General features: G+C 35.9%; 1 protein-coding gene across 1 annotated transcript; it reads left to right on the top strand.

Annotated features, from left to right (window-relative positions):
* The first annotated feature begins 285 nt into the window (after positions 1–285).
* hmgb3b (high mobility group box 3b) lies at positions 286–7,772 on the top strand. Its single transcript, XM_067376997.1, has 5 exons — positions 286–421; positions 1,888–2,067; positions 2,171–2,313; positions 2,418–2,592; positions 6,660–7,772. The coding sequence occupies exons 2-5, from the start codon at positions 1,918–1,920 to the stop codon at positions 6,801–6,803; spliced, it is 612 nt and encodes a 203-aa protein (XP_067233098.1). The 5' UTR covers positions 286–421; positions 1,888–1,917; the 3' UTR covers positions 6,804–7,772.
* The last annotated feature ends 7,756 nt before the right edge of the window (positions 7,773–15,528 follow it).

Below are 15,528 nucleotides of genomic sequence, written 5' to 3'. Positions count from 1 at the left end.
TCCTCCTATGGCAGCCAAACTACCCTAATTTCTACTCCTCTGCTCAGTATTATCACGCCCTAAACATTGTACAGTGTGCTTATTGAATACAGTGTACTGTACTGCCCCGTAGTTCACGCTCACACGTGGTTTGCCACAGAGTTTTTTAACTTCTGTTGTTTTGACAGCAATTCCCGCCTGTTTTTGAATAATGGGGTGTGTCTTAGGCTTCTGTCCAATGACATCCCGCGGGTTATGAATATGTAAGTTATTTTGACCAATCCACAGTTGTGGAGGCTGTTTTAAATGCGCGCCGGGACTAACCAATCAGGCAGGTCTCGTAGTGAGCTAGCGCGAGGCTGTGTGGTCTTCTATAGAGAGGAAGCGCGAGGCCGTTAGTGTGACTGAGGAGAACAGACGACAGGACAAACATTAAAACAAGGTATCTATAAAGCTTTCCATTTTAAACTAGTAACTGTGGCCAGATGTTTTCTTTACAATATTATCTTAATGATTGAAATTATTTTTTTGCTACACAAACGATACTTTATGTATAACTTACCTTTTTTTTCTTGTATAAACTGATTTACAGTGAAATGTTAACGGTGGTGTGTATTTGTTTTCTTTCTAAACTATTTTACTTTCTTTACAGTCTATTAAAACTACATTTTTTTGTCGGTTAAACCGAAGTTGAGTGACGAACATGCGTTTAAAATGGCTGGCTATGTAAAAAAATCTGCTTCAAACAAACAACGGGCGGCTAAACGGCCTGAAAGGCTGTCGTGAAGTGCTTAGCGTTTCATCGCTGTGTTTGCTGCGTAATAGTTTAATTTTGTTGTATATTTACAGGTTATATGGAGCATTGAGCTGTTAAAGCGCTGTTAACGGCCAATGCCAGTCATGGCTGGTTTGACTCTGCCTTTGTTGCAAACGGGTTTGTGCCGGGCGCGAATTTGCGAATCCTACTATGGTGAAGGGTTGGCTCATGAATATTAATTAATTCGCTGACGTTGCTACGTGAAGTCTCTACAGCGTGACTTAACTCAATATTCACAACTGACGCCTTCACTATAGTATGATTCGTTAATTCGCATTGCCCCAAACGCCCACCTAATGCGTCTACATGGCAACCAATCAGCTAGCAATGCGGGGCGAACGTCACGGTGCGTAATTAATATTCATGCCCTATCCTTCACGGTAGTAGGATTCGTGATTTGGCGTGCAGTGTGGAACTCGTTGAACTTTGCAAAAGCTGACCTCGATGTACATTGTGTTTAATAAACGACTTTTAAAATGTCGGCTTTGAAAAGTTGCTGGCTAAACTATGCCCTCGTAGTCTCTTGTGAAAATGGGGGTGCAAGTCATTGTTCCTCGCCGCTGATAGAGGCCATTTTAATGAATGGCGTCTGATTGAGGAGACGCGGCTAGTCATTCGCTCTCTTCACACATTGCATGCTTTTTTTTTATTTATCTAGGCTTCAAATTACATCTTATATGGGAAATAATCAGTAAATTGCAGCATTACGGTTGAAAATAAAATTTAGTTTCTGTCATTAATTTGCACTTCACAACATGAAAAATAAACGGTGCTTGACGGCACCTCGGGTGATGTGCAGAACAGAAGTGTGTGTATGTATATATAATATTTTTTTAAATTAAAATTAGTTTATTATATATAAATTATATATTTATAATTTATATATTTAATTATATATACCTTTTTTTATTTTATTTTATAATAACTGTCAATTTTGATTTACTGGTGCATTAAACTGCTGAGTCTCTAGGGATATGACGAAAAGATGCATTTATGTGCTAACTGTGGCACTTACTTTTTCGTCCTCTCAGTATTATACATGCTTATTTTAGTTTTAGTTTTTTTTTTTTTAATTATCTGTGTACTTCTAGGTGTGGTGATATTTGAGTATCTTCATAATAATGGCAAAGGGTGAACCAGGGAAGCCCAAGGGCAAGATGTCGGCCTATGCCTATTTTGTGAAGACGTGTCGTGAAGAGCACAACAAGAAGAACCCTGGTGTCACGGTTAACTTCTCAGAATTTTCCAAGAAGTGCTCTGAGAGATGGAAAGTAAGTAGATTATTCCTATCTGTAGGTGTCTGTATCCTGAAATCAATGCAAAAAGCATAACAAGGCTACTGCTAGGATCTTGAACGACTGTCATTTGTTGCAGACTATGTCACCAAAAGAGAAGACAAAATTTGAAGATCTGGCCAAACAGGACAAGGCCCGTTATGACCAGGAAATGATGCACTACAATCCAGGAAAGAAGGGTCGGAAGCAGAAGAAGGATCCTAATGCTCCAAGGCGGCCACCGTATGTTTTCTGTCCTTTTATATTATCCATAATCACTGAAATGAGCTCTAGAAATATGGTCCTATGTGGTTCAGTTACTTAAAAGTAAGTCTCTGCCTTTTCAGGTCTGGATTTTTCCTGTTCTGTTCAGAGCAAAGGCCCAATATCAAGGCTGAGAACCCCAGCCTGGGCATTGGAGATGTAGCCAAGAAACTTGGAGAGATGTGGAACAATCTGTCTGATTCTGAGAAGCAGCCTTTCCTATCCAAGGCCAACAAACTGAAGGACAAGTATCAGAAGGTGGAGAATGACTTCACAAATGTTGTCCTCTATACAGTTTGGATAGTGGTTAAAGAATGAATGTCCCCGACACAAGATTTTTGTAGTCTATTAGTATTCGTTCACTTAAGCCATTGGTTTGCTAATCGCACATTTATATTAAGTTAATCAATTAAATATATACTGGGGGCATAATGTACAGCCCGCCAATCATCTTCATCTGGCCCAAGGGCACCCCAACCTCCCCCCTCCTCTTTTCCTGGTGGTGTGGTTAAATACGTGGCAGCAGTGGCTCCTGGAGCTGTACAGCTATATACGTACTGTTCGTACAATGCATGCTCCTCTGACTGACCTGAGAAACATTTTCCGTGCAAATGTTTCAGCAGTTATGTGTGTCCCGTATTTCTTTCAACTGAATCAGCGATCACAATCATTCGTGAATTAATCATTCTTTAGCTCGATTCTTTCTATTCCATGAATTGGCCAAATGCGTTTGCATTACGATCTCAAACTGTATGGATTTGTTCAGACCGCTCTGTCATTGAATCATCTGAAGTTGTTTCTCGGTCAGTAACAACAAATGCAGAACAAATGGTCCGGTTTTCATGCGTTTCACTAGTGTACATTGAACTAGTACAGCACAGCTCAGTGGATAATGGAACGAAAGCTTAAAGGAGCTGCGTTTATTCCCGGTCCCGGACACCATTATTAAACCACGTTGCAACATCCAGTGAGAAGTTTCTATTCGACACAGCTCTGTTACAGACCACAAATCAAATCATGATTAAACTAGTTTTAAATCAGATGAAACGGCCTCAACATTCCCAAAAAGACTGAGGAAACAAGAGAAACATTGTGCCATGAATGAAGTTAGACTTTTAAATCCCAATATCACCACCCTTACAAACATTTACCATGATTTGTGGAAATGTGGAATATTATTATTGAATACTATGTTATAGCCATTTTTATTTCAATATATTTATTAGTTGGGTAGGGGAATATAGAATTCATTTCTTTGAAGGTGTGTGTAGTTTTTACCTGTGTCTGGGCCTTGTCAATTTTTTTTATTTATTTATATATATATATATATATATATTAGTGGTGGGCCGTTATCGGCGTTAACGTGAGACTCTTATCGGACGATTAAAAAAAAAAAATATCGCTGTTAATCTATTCTCAAAGTTGAGTTGGGATCTGGGTCTATACTACGCAAGCTATGATGACTTTCACCTTGATAGTTTAGCGCGGATGTATACCTAGCCGAATTGATCCTTTGCAAAGCCCCGCCCCCCTTAGTTACTGTTTCTTTGTCCGACAAGCCCTGGCGCTGACACGCCACACACAGTGATAAATGCATCACGGAGCAAAGAGGACACTGACAACACGTCGACAGACAAGACAGAGCAGGTTACTTATGATATTTAACAAAGTCCCAGCTTTAAAACTGGGAGTGTAGTGTCTGTTTTTTTAAGAATTTCAAACAATAAAAACCGTTTTGTGGCTCTTTAATGTGTCGTGACCATGGTCGTGTCAGATTGCTGTAGCACCTCAGATCAAGAGGCTCGTAAACCCATTTTATAGCATAAAATAAACATCAATGAACATGAGATTCAATGTTCTTTCAAACGTGGAAAGATGTCCATATACACAATTTTTCAAGTTTAACTCCACCGAGGTTAATCTTCTAACTCCTATCTGCTTTGTCGGACAAAATGGCGGATTACTTTTAGTCATTTGCTGCGTCCCAATTCGCCTACTTATACTACGCCCTAAAAGTATGTACTCTTTTGCTACACACTCAAAAGTACGTACTTTTTGTTCACAGAAAGAGTAGACAAGCTTTAGGACATAATATCACGCCATACAATTTCGTCTTTGCTCTCTGCCACATCCAGTCACCGTAAACTGGCCTGTCAATCATCTTACATCCTACACATTTCATTTCGTTAATGTCACTCAAACAACCTCTCAGCGTCGATCGTGCATATTCACCATGTTTTGTAGTTAACACTTTACTCGTGTTTGTAATTCTGAACTGAATCCTTGTACAACGCGCAATGGGTTGTGGGCAATATTAGCCTTTATAGTGTGCACGGATCCACACTTTCAAAAAATCTACCGGAAATAGTAGACCATCCGGGGACTTTAGGCATACTCTTTTCAACATACTATGCTTTGGGACACTTATTTTATCCTGCATATTATTTAAGATGGATAGTATGGACATTGGGACGCAGGGACAATTTGGGTATCTCACATACTCTGAATGTCTTCGGCAGAATTCAAATGAGCCATTTTAATCTAGATTAATTTCAAGATTAATCTAGATTTAAAAAATTAATCTATGACCACCACTTAATATAATAATTTGACAGTGGTAGTGCCATGTATGGTTTTACATGTGGTTACCAAGTCTCACTGTCAGATTTTCATTTAAACCTATAATAATTATAAATAAAATAATTTTTCCAATAAGACCACTTCCCCTCTCCCCACCTCAACTTTTTGATTTGATAATCTGGCCTTCGAATGAAACTACTTGAAGAGCCCTGATCTAGCCTGTTCCGCTCTCAAGCACCCATAAAACCTTTTATACGCATTTCATAATCATAGTATTTGTTTTCGAAGCGGTTCATTTAAAATTTGGTTAATTTGTGATGCATTTTAGTTCACGGAGACCTAGACTGCAGTAGGCAAATCCTGTTTGTTTTCTTTATTTTACAGAAACAGTGTTTTGTTGTTTTGAGTTTACACAAACTTTACAGTTTCTAATGATTACTCTTATCTGTGTGACCAAAATGACTATTATTTTTGTTTTGGCTGTTATCAGGGAAAATGCAAGTGATCGCGCCGACGCCTCCATGTCATGCAGTTAAGAGCGCTACTACTTTAGCTTCCACACTCCGCACAAATACTTGGATATGCACCTAATAATAGCGCACATTTGTCTAGGTTAAACCCTTAGCATTCAAGGATCTCCAGTGGCCCTAGATTATTGTTGTTCAACATTCACTGCACATTACAATGTCACACTCTTGTTTGGAACAAACCGTATCATTAGAAGGATTAAAGTCTCCAGCTTTGACATGTGACCGCTGTTTATGATAAAACTAGGTTGCAGTGATTTCTTAATTTATGTCAAGTGTAAAATAATCACTTTTTTTTAATATGAATTTATGAATTCAGTCACGTCTCCTCCGGTATACTTGTTCACATACCTTCACTGAACAGTGTCTGTTAAGGCTCTTAGTCCAAATGTGCACATATTTGGAGAAATATTGATTTATTCCCACATTTGCAAAATATTTCGTCATCCAGAATACAATTTCTATTCATGTTCCACTGAATTATGCGATCTGAAGAGCTGAAAGCATTTAGAGCGAGCTCTGTCTTTCCTCTTCTTGGTTTACGTCAGTTATGATCTCAGCGCTCTCTCAATTGGTGTAGAGCTGTCAATCTTATGAGCAGCAACCTTTTTATTTTGGGTATGCTATTTATGCCCCACTTGCCAAAATGGGGGTTTGCAGTAAGGGGTTAATATTAAAGCGAGTTGCCAAGTACAGTTGCTGCTTACTGGCATGTTTCAAATAAGTCTTATTTGAGGCTGACTGATGATGGGTGAACATTTGGATTTTCTGCCTGACATAATTAGCCCAAGGATCCCCAGTTAACGATTTGTCCCTCATGAACTTTGCGACTTCCTGTGGAGCTTTTTATTTATTTATTTATTTTTTTTCCTCTGTGACCAACCAACTAATCAAATTTTGGTCGACTAAGTCTCTTCCTTGTCGACTAGGGGGCAGACCTAGAATGAATTTTCAGCAGCCATTTCAAGTATGCTAATTTGCTGCTCAAATTGCGTTGTAAAATATTACAACAGAAAACCAGTTGTTTTAAATTGTAATGTTTCACAATATTGCTGTTTTTCCTGTATTTGATCAAATGCAGCCATGGCGAGCATAAGGTTTTGTTTTTGTTTTTTTGTTTTTTCTTCAGAACCTAAATCTTACTGACCTCAAACTTCTGAACGTGTGTGCGCCCAGTTGTTATTCTCAATTCCTCATGTCGTCATTTTGCTTTCTCAGGATATGGCGGACTACAGAGGAAAGGGAAAAGGAAGCGGAGGAGCATCATCTGCCAAATCTAAACCCAAGGTTGAGGACGATGATGATGAAGATGAAGACGAGGAGGAGGAGGAAGAAGAGGATGACGATGACGACGACGACTAAAGAACTTGTTTCTCCTAATTGAGCAGTAAGTTATTTGTTCACTGCCAATTAGTTTAAGTCTGGGTCTAAGAGGTCTTGGTGTCAAGGCTGCTATACACTGATCACCAGTAGATAAGCCCAATGCATGCAAGCTCTGACTTTAGACAACCAAACTCTCTCAATGCTGGGTTTGCTGGTGGTCCTGTTACAGCTTGCTATTAAACTGCATTGGCAAAAGCAAAATATTTCCACACCGTTCGACAATAAACAAAGTGGTAGCAGTACATACTCTTTTTAAAACTATTTAAAGTGGTGTGTTTCTGTATGGCTGTTGACTTAAAAGTTATTTTTATTTTCTACTCTCCCAGCTTTCAAAATGCACAATTTGTGGATAGATTTCAGGTTTTTTTTTTTTTTCTTTTTTCTGTTCGGCCACATAAGCTTCCTGCGTTGTTGAAAGGATGTTTGTGATGTGCGGTTATATTATTATTATTTGTGTAATTTTGAATGATTACATTTATAATTTTATGTGTGGAGAGTCTAGGGACGTTTTCAGCTTTAACCAGATGCAAGTGATCAAATGCTGGGGAAAGCTCTTATTTGCACCTTCAATTTTTTTTTTTTTTTTTTTTTTTATGTATAGGTGACACTGTGATTTGAAATAAACATGGCATTTTTAGATCTCAAATGATTCAAGTGACTTTCTTATCTGCAAAATGTTCAATGTAGTGTGTAAATACTTGGGGTATTTTGTCAATGTTATCAATAAAGTGATAAATGGTAGTTTCTTTAAGAGTGCTCATTTAATTTGGATTTTGTTTTTGTTTTTTCCCCTCTGTATTTAATAACATTATCTGAATGCAATGACTGTGGTGAGCCAGTAGATGTCTATAAAGGGCACCATTTGCAAAAGTTGTGCAAATAATAACCCAGAGAAAGCTGTCAATAAAACCAAACTGCTAGGCTTCGTCTGAGTATCTTTACCTCCCTACAACTATAATGGGTAGAAAACCAGCGTGAAAACATATTAACATATGGTAAATTACACTTCATAATTGGTGTGAAGTACATTTACTTATTTGATTTTGATCACTTGTTTACTTTTTCTAGAGATATTTAGGAAAATCTCTTGTTTGGCCAAGTTATGAGGCAGGAAATTTCCAGAATGCAGTTCAGCAAGCTGGAAAAAAATACATTCAAAATGGCAGAGAACATGAGAGAAATTATACATTTCTATTTCACGGAGTAGCAAGAATGGGGGATTATTGGGTAATTTGTATTGTGAAAAGGAATTAAAAGGGATTTAAGGGAATAACTAAAAAAAAAAAAAAAAGGTAAAAGTTCCAGGTCTATTACAGTTATCAATTTAAACTATTTGCAACGATTTAAAAAAAGGTGTATGTGTACATACACATATATACAATGATAGACACAGACACACAGTCTTAATTGTATGTCTAATGTTTAAAAACGCAAAATGTTTCTCGTCTCATCACATTCACTTAAGAATTTCATCTTTGATTTGATTGGCTAGCTCTCTCAATTTGGACAATGCCTTTTATTGCCAGTGAACGCATAATGTATTGTGAACGCATGAAGTTGACTTGAAACTGAAGTTGAGTATTTTCTTCTCTATTGCGATGTGTATAAAACTGAAAAAACAAAAGGCAGGACTTGATTTTGACTATCAGGAATTTATTGGATGGTTGTGGTCTGCCATTGCTGTGATGTCATGTGAGTGAAAGGTTGTCCTGCCCTCATGCCAGAAAACGTCATCAGGAAAGAGAAGAAATGTCGCTGCAAGAGAGAGGGGAAGTTATTTTGAATAACAGAGCACATAAAATCTAATAATGATGTGCACCGATAAATCATTTATAATAAACCCCGCAATATTTCAAAACAAACAAAAATGGTCTGTTTTGATTTCATGGTGACTTCAAAGCCAAAGGAGTGTCCATGTTTCAACAGTAACAGATAAAGACAGAAAAAACGCCTTTTGTCCATCACTGCCCACAGACAGCCTTAAATATCAATTTGTGAGGTTGTACACGTGCATTCTCTGAAATATATTTCAAGTCGTTACTTGAACTGCCACCCTGCCTGATAGATAGCCTACCTTTCCCTTTAATAACAGAGTATGGTGTGTGGAGGAAAGTGTCAAAAGACTGTGAAAAGCCCTACGGATATCCCCATGAGAACTGACCCAAAGCCATACATATTTAATGTGATGTCACCTCAACTGTTGGTTTTATATTGCAAAAAAGACATTGGCAAATATAAGAGGACCAATGGAATTACAAACTACCAGCGACAGTGGTATAGCATGTATCGTACGTGCCTACGCACACTGATATGAGCCCTAAAATGTACTTAAACCTTTGAGGCATATTTAAAAAAACATGGTTGTCATTGCATTAGATAACAAAGATGTCCAAGTGGCATTTAACTCATGGAAAGAGTGCCCTTTTTTATACAAAAAAAATGTCTACAAACTGCTGCACGTGCAATAAAGAGCCCTTATCACTGACAAAAGCGCTTTTATTTGTTTTGTCATCTAAAATATACTCTTACTAACTGAATGTGAGAAACCACTGCCAACGATTCAGTAGGCTGTGTGAGTGAATTGTGAATGAATCAAACTGAATCGCGAACAATTTCAAACCTTTTGGCAAACCTGTTTAAACGATTAGATCAAGATTAAAAAAAAAAATCATTTGTGAACTCTATTTCTTGTGCTAAGGCTGTAAGAAAACGTGAATGTGACACGATTGCTAAATTATTATCAGGGAAAATGATTCCCAGGTCGATACTGTAATCTCCATTGTCATGCACGGATTATTAGTAATATTTCACTGGGGTTCACTGTGAATACATAGCTAAAAATTGAACATGCGCACATCCTCTTTTTAAATGCAGATGAATGACTTAACAGTCAACATGACAATCTACAGTACTCAATATATTCAATATTGAACTCAGTTTCTCACTGTCAGGATATGCATCTAGTTATGCTTTCACACTATTGTCTTGTCTTTGGCAATGAATGGTTTTAATATCACATCATTTCTGCTGCATACATTAACCATATAAAGCCTACTGTATCATATTTGATACACGAGTTTCTAAGGCCCCTATATTATCAACACGATAAAAGCTTTGCTGGAAAACTGCTTCTGTAATCTGACTGATAGTTTAAACTCTCTTTTTTATTAAGTGTAATGCTTTAGTATAATTTTAAAAACATCCACCTTCAGGTCGTGGTACACGTGTCTTTTCGCTGAGAAATCTTTACTGAATTTGTTAAAGTGAATTTAAGAATAGCTTTTATACTGTTAGTAGTTTGGATTGAATCAGCTTAGGTTTACTTGATTAACCATTATTGATTTTAGATTATTTATATATATATATATATATATATATATATATATATATATATATATATATATATATATATATATATATATATATATATATATATTAGTGGTGGGCCGTCAGCGGCGTTAACGTGCTGCGTTAACGCGAGACTCTTATCGGGCGATAAAAAAAGATATCGCCGTTAATCTATTCTCAAATTGAGGTTGGGAGCTGGGTCTATACTACACAAGCTATGATGACTGTCACCTTGATATTTTAGCGCGGATGTATACCTAGTCGAACTGACCCTTCGCAAAGACCCGCCCCCCTTAGTTACGGTTGCTTTGTCCGACAAGCCGTGGCGCTGTCACGCGCCACACACAGTGATTAATGCATCACGGAGCAAAGAGGACACTGACGTGCACGTCGACAGACAAGACAGAGCAGGTAACTTATGATATAGTCCCCGCTTTAATACTGTGTAGTTTTTTTTAAGAAATTCAAACAATAAAACCTGTTTTCTTTAATGTGTCGTGACCATGGTCGTGACATATTGCTGTAGGCCTCAGCTCAAGAGGCTCATAAACCGATCATCTCTTACTACGAGTCCATTTATAGCAGCAAATAACCATGAATGAACATGAGAATCAATGTTGTTTCAAACGCGGAAAGATGTCAATATACAAAATATAATATACAAAAGTTTAACTCCACCGAGGTTAATCTTCTAACTCCTATCTGCTTTGTCGGACAAAATGGCCGATTACTTTTAGTCATTTGCTGCGTCCCAATTCGCCTACTTATACGCCCTAAAAGTATGTAACGTACTCTTTCTGTGAACAAAAAGTACTTACTTTTGAGTGTGTAGCAAAAGAGTAGACAAGCTTTGGGACATACTATCACGTCATACAATTGCCTCTTTGCTCTCTGTCGCATCCAGTCACCGTAAACTGCCCTGTCAATCATCTTACATCCTCCATATTTCATTTAGCTAATTTCCTATCGTATCGGAGAGAAATACAGCACGTTGATCTGCAGCCGCCAGTCTTTCATGTGGAGAACTCTCCTCATATTAATGCATAATGATGCATTTAAAAGTTAATGGCCAATCAGATCTTTATAAAAGTCCACATTTGCAGATGAAAAATAACACATATAACATTAAATAAATATTTTCTATCAGTTTGAACTGATTATTAGTCACTCAAACAACCTCTCAACGTCGATCATGCATATTCGCCATGTTTTGTATTTTTTAACACTTTTTACTCGTGTTTGTAGTTCTGAACTGAATCCTCATACAATGCGCAATGGGTTGTGGGCACGGATCCACACTTCGAAAATCTACCGGATATAGTGGACCATCCGGGGACTTTTGGCATACTCTTTTCAACATACTATGCTTTGGGACACACTTATTTTAATCTCACATACTATTTAGGATGGATAGTATGGACATTGGGACGCAGGGACAATTTGGGTATCTCACATATTCCGAATGTCTTCGGCAGAATTCAAATGAGCCATTTTAATCTAGATTAATTTTGGAATTAATCTAGATTAAAAAAATTAATCTATGCCCACCTCTAATATATATATATATATATATATATATATATATATATATATATATATATATATATATATATATATATATATAATATGATCATTAGGCTTTTATTTGGAACATTTATTTGTACATCTCTCAATCATCATTGTATTATATTATATTTCCCTGGTAACACTTTACACAAGGTTTCATTTGTTAGCATTAGTTCATGTATTAACTAACAACATAAACTAACAATGAGCAATACATTTGTTACAGTATTTATTAATCTTTATTAAAAATGGTCGTGTTCATGTTCGTTCACAGTGCATTAACTGCAGTGCTCTAAATAAAGGTGAGGTTTTTTCCTCCTAGAGTATGAGCTCCATATTCGCACTATATCATACTAGGCCTATATGTGCCATGATGTATGAAATATGATACAAAACATAAAACAAATATGATTTTTTTTTTTTTTTTCGGTTCAATAAATTCTTAATAAAATTTTTGGATTATTATTTACCACTTGATTATATATCATCTATATAGTGTCAGTGCCATTTACTCCGCAACAAATAAATCTGAAATATTCTCCACCACAAGGGGACAAACTAAAGACAAATATCACAAAATCTACTCAAATATCACATTATCACAAGCCCCTGCCTCATATGTATCAGATCAGGAAGCTACATGCTAATGCTAATGATATAAACTGAAGGGTTTATTGTTGTAATCTGCATATAGGAGCCATTTGCATGTTGTTGACATGGATTTGGGCTTTCCTAAATTTCCCAGATCTCTCACCCTCCAGCATGTCCACCACCCCTCCTGTCTTCCACTGATTTATGCTCACAGCACATATGTCTTGTTCAGTACATCAAGGCTGCTACATAATAGACTGATGAGTGTATAAAGCTAGCACATGACCAATTATTTGTCGAAAGCTCATTTTCACTTCATTATTGTCTGGCAGGCTCATATCTGGATTAGATTTAATGCCCTGACAGATATTGTAAAATCCTTCACTTAAAAGTACACTAGCCTGCTCAGAAGAACTTATTAATAGCATGTCACTCCAGGCTGCATTTTTTAGGTCATAGACAGATTTGAAGAGAAATAATTGATGCGACCTGTTACAAAATCTGAAATATAATGCATAACTCACACTAGCTCTTGCTTTTCCTTTTGTGCAGCTGAGATGTGCATTGTGTAATGTGTATGTGTATTGTTCTCTGACTGGGTATGTAATGGCTTTATCGACCGGAAGACCCCGTGTACAGCCGTGCCCCTGTCATCACCTCGTCTGATTGCCTCTGGACTCATCCATTCATTCCCAAGAGGCTTTTCACCCACCAGCTACCCTGCACATATACAGAATGAATTACCAGGGTGTAATCAGAAATTAAAAAAAAAAAATAAAGGTTCCAAAAGGGTTTTTTGCAGTTATGCCATAGAAGAACCATTGTGGGTTCTATGGAAGCTTGTTTCTTCTACTAGATAGCTTAAAAAATAAAAAAAGGTAACTGTGATTTTTCTCAGAATTGTGAGATATAAACTCACAGTTGTGAGAAATAAAGTCAGAATTGTGAGTTATAATGTCAGAATTGTGAGATATAAACACAGTTGTGAGAAATAGTTAGAATTGTGAGTTATAATGTCAGAATTGCGAGATATAAACAATTGTGAGAAATAAAGTCAGAATTGTGACAAACTCACAATTATGAGAAATAAAGTCAGAATTGTGATTTATAATGTAAGAATTGCAAGATATAAACACAATTGTGAGAAATAAAGTCAGAATTGCGAGTTATGTCAGAATTGCGAGATATAAACACAATTGTGAGAAATAGTCAGAATTGTGAGTTATAATGTCAGAATTGCGAGATATAAACAATTGTGAGAAATAAAGTCAGAATTGTGACAAACTCACAATTATGAGAAATAAAGTGAGAATTGTGATTTATAATGTAAAAATTGCGAGATATAAACAATTGTGAGAAATAAAGTCAGAATTGTGAGTTATGTCAGAATTGCGAGATATAAAGTCAGAATTGTGAGTTATAATGTCAGTATTGCAAGATATAAACAATTGTGAGAAATAAAGTCAGAATTGTGAGTTATAATGTCAGAATTGCAAGATATAAACACAATTGTGAGAAATAAAGTCAAAATTGCGAGTTATGTCAGAATTGCGAGATATAAAGTCAGAATTGTGAGTTATAATGTCAGTATTGCAAGATATAAACATAACTGTGAGAAATAAAGTCAGAATTGCGAGTTATGTCAGAATTGCGAAATATAAACATAACTGTGAGAAATAGTCAGAATTGTGAGTTATGTCAGTATTGCGAGATATAAACATAACTGTGAGAAATAAAGTCAGAATTGCGAGTTATGTCAGAATTGCGAAATATAAACACAGTTGTGAGAAATAGTCAGAATTGTGAGTTATAATGTCAGAATTGCGAGATATAAACAATTGTGAGAAATAAAGTCAGAATTGCGACAAACTCACAATTATGAGAAATAAAGTCAGAATTGTGAGTTATAATGTCAGAATTGCGAGAAATAAACACAATTGTGAGAAATAGTCAGAATTGTGAGTTATGTCAGTATTGCGAGATATAAACACAATTGTGAGAAATAAAGTCAGAATTGAGTTATGTCAGTATTGCGAGATATAAACATGACTGTGAGAAATAAAGTCAGAATTGTGAGTTATGTCAGTATTGTGAGATATAAACACAATTGTGAGAAATAAAGTCAGAATTGTGAGTTATGTCAGTATTGCGAGATATAAACATGACTGTGAGAAATAAAGTCAGAATTACGAGTTATGTCAGAATTGCGAGATATAAACACAATTGTGAGAAATAGTTAGAATTGTGAGTTATAATGTCAGAATTGCGAGATATAAACAATTGTGAGAAATAAAGTCAGAATTGCGAATTATAATGTCAGAATTGTGAGATATAAACACAACTGTGAGAAATAAAGTCAGAATTGAGAGTTATAATGTCAGAATTGCGAGATATAAACAGAATTATGAGAAATAAAGTCAGAATTGTGAGATATAAACACAATTATGAGAAATAAAGTCAGAATTGCGAGATATAAACACAAATGTTAGAAATAAAGTCAGAATTGAGAGTTATAGTCAGAATTGTGAGATATAAACACAACTGTGAGAAATAAAGTCAGAATTGCGAATTATAATGTCAGAATTGCGAGATATAAACAGAATTATGAGAAATAAAGTCAGAATTGTGAGATATAAACACAATTATGAGAAATAAAGTCAGAATTGCGAGATATAAACACAAATGTTAGAAATAAAGTCAGAATTGAGAGTTATAGTCAGAATTGCGAGATATAAACAGAATTATGAGAAATAAAGTCAGAATTGAGAGTTATTGTCAGAATTGTGAGATATAAACACAATTATGAGAAATAAAGTCAGAATTGCGAGATATAAACACAATTATGAGAAATAAAGTCAGAATTGAGAGTTATTGTCAGAATTGCGAGATATAAACAGAATTATGAGAAATAAAGTCAGAATTGTGAGATATAAACACAATTATGAGAAATAAAGTCAGAATTGCGAGATATAAACACAAATGTTAGAAATAAAGTCAGAATTGAGAGTTATTGTCAGAATTGCGAGATATAAACAGAATTATGAGAAATAAAGTCAGAATTGTGAGATATTGTCAGAATTGCGAGATATAAACACAATTATGAGAAATAAAGTCAGAATTGAGAGTTATTGTCAGAATTGCGAGATATAAACAGAATTATGAGAAATAAAGTCAGAATTGTGAGATATAAACACAATTA

The sequence above is a fragment of the Chanodichthys erythropterus genome, chromosome 22 (genome assembly GCF_024489055.1).
Source record: "Chanodichthys erythropterus isolate Z2021 chromosome 22, ASM2448905v1, whole genome shotgun sequence".
NCBI classification, from domain to species: domain Eukaryota; kingdom Metazoa; phylum Chordata; class Actinopteri; order Cypriniformes; family Xenocyprididae; genus Chanodichthys; species Chanodichthys erythropterus.
Note: the sequence above shows the minus strand (reverse complement) of the source record. Positions and strands in the feature narration are given on the sequence as shown.

Excerpts from the sequence above, each read along its gene's own strand:
- hmgb3b (XM_067376997.1), top strand. The coding sequence starts at position 1,918 with ATGGCAAAGGGTGAACCAGGGAAGCCCAAGGGCAAGATGTCGGCCTAT. Across the intron at positions 2,314-2,417 it reads AATGCTCCAAGGCGGCCACC|GTCTGGATTTTTCCTGTTCT; the intron begins GTATGTTTTCTG and ends CTGCCTTTTCAG. Across the intron at positions 2,593-6,659 it reads TGAAGGACAAGTATCAGAAG|GATATGGCGGACTACAGAGG; the intron begins GTGGAGAATGAC and ends TTGCTTTCTCAG.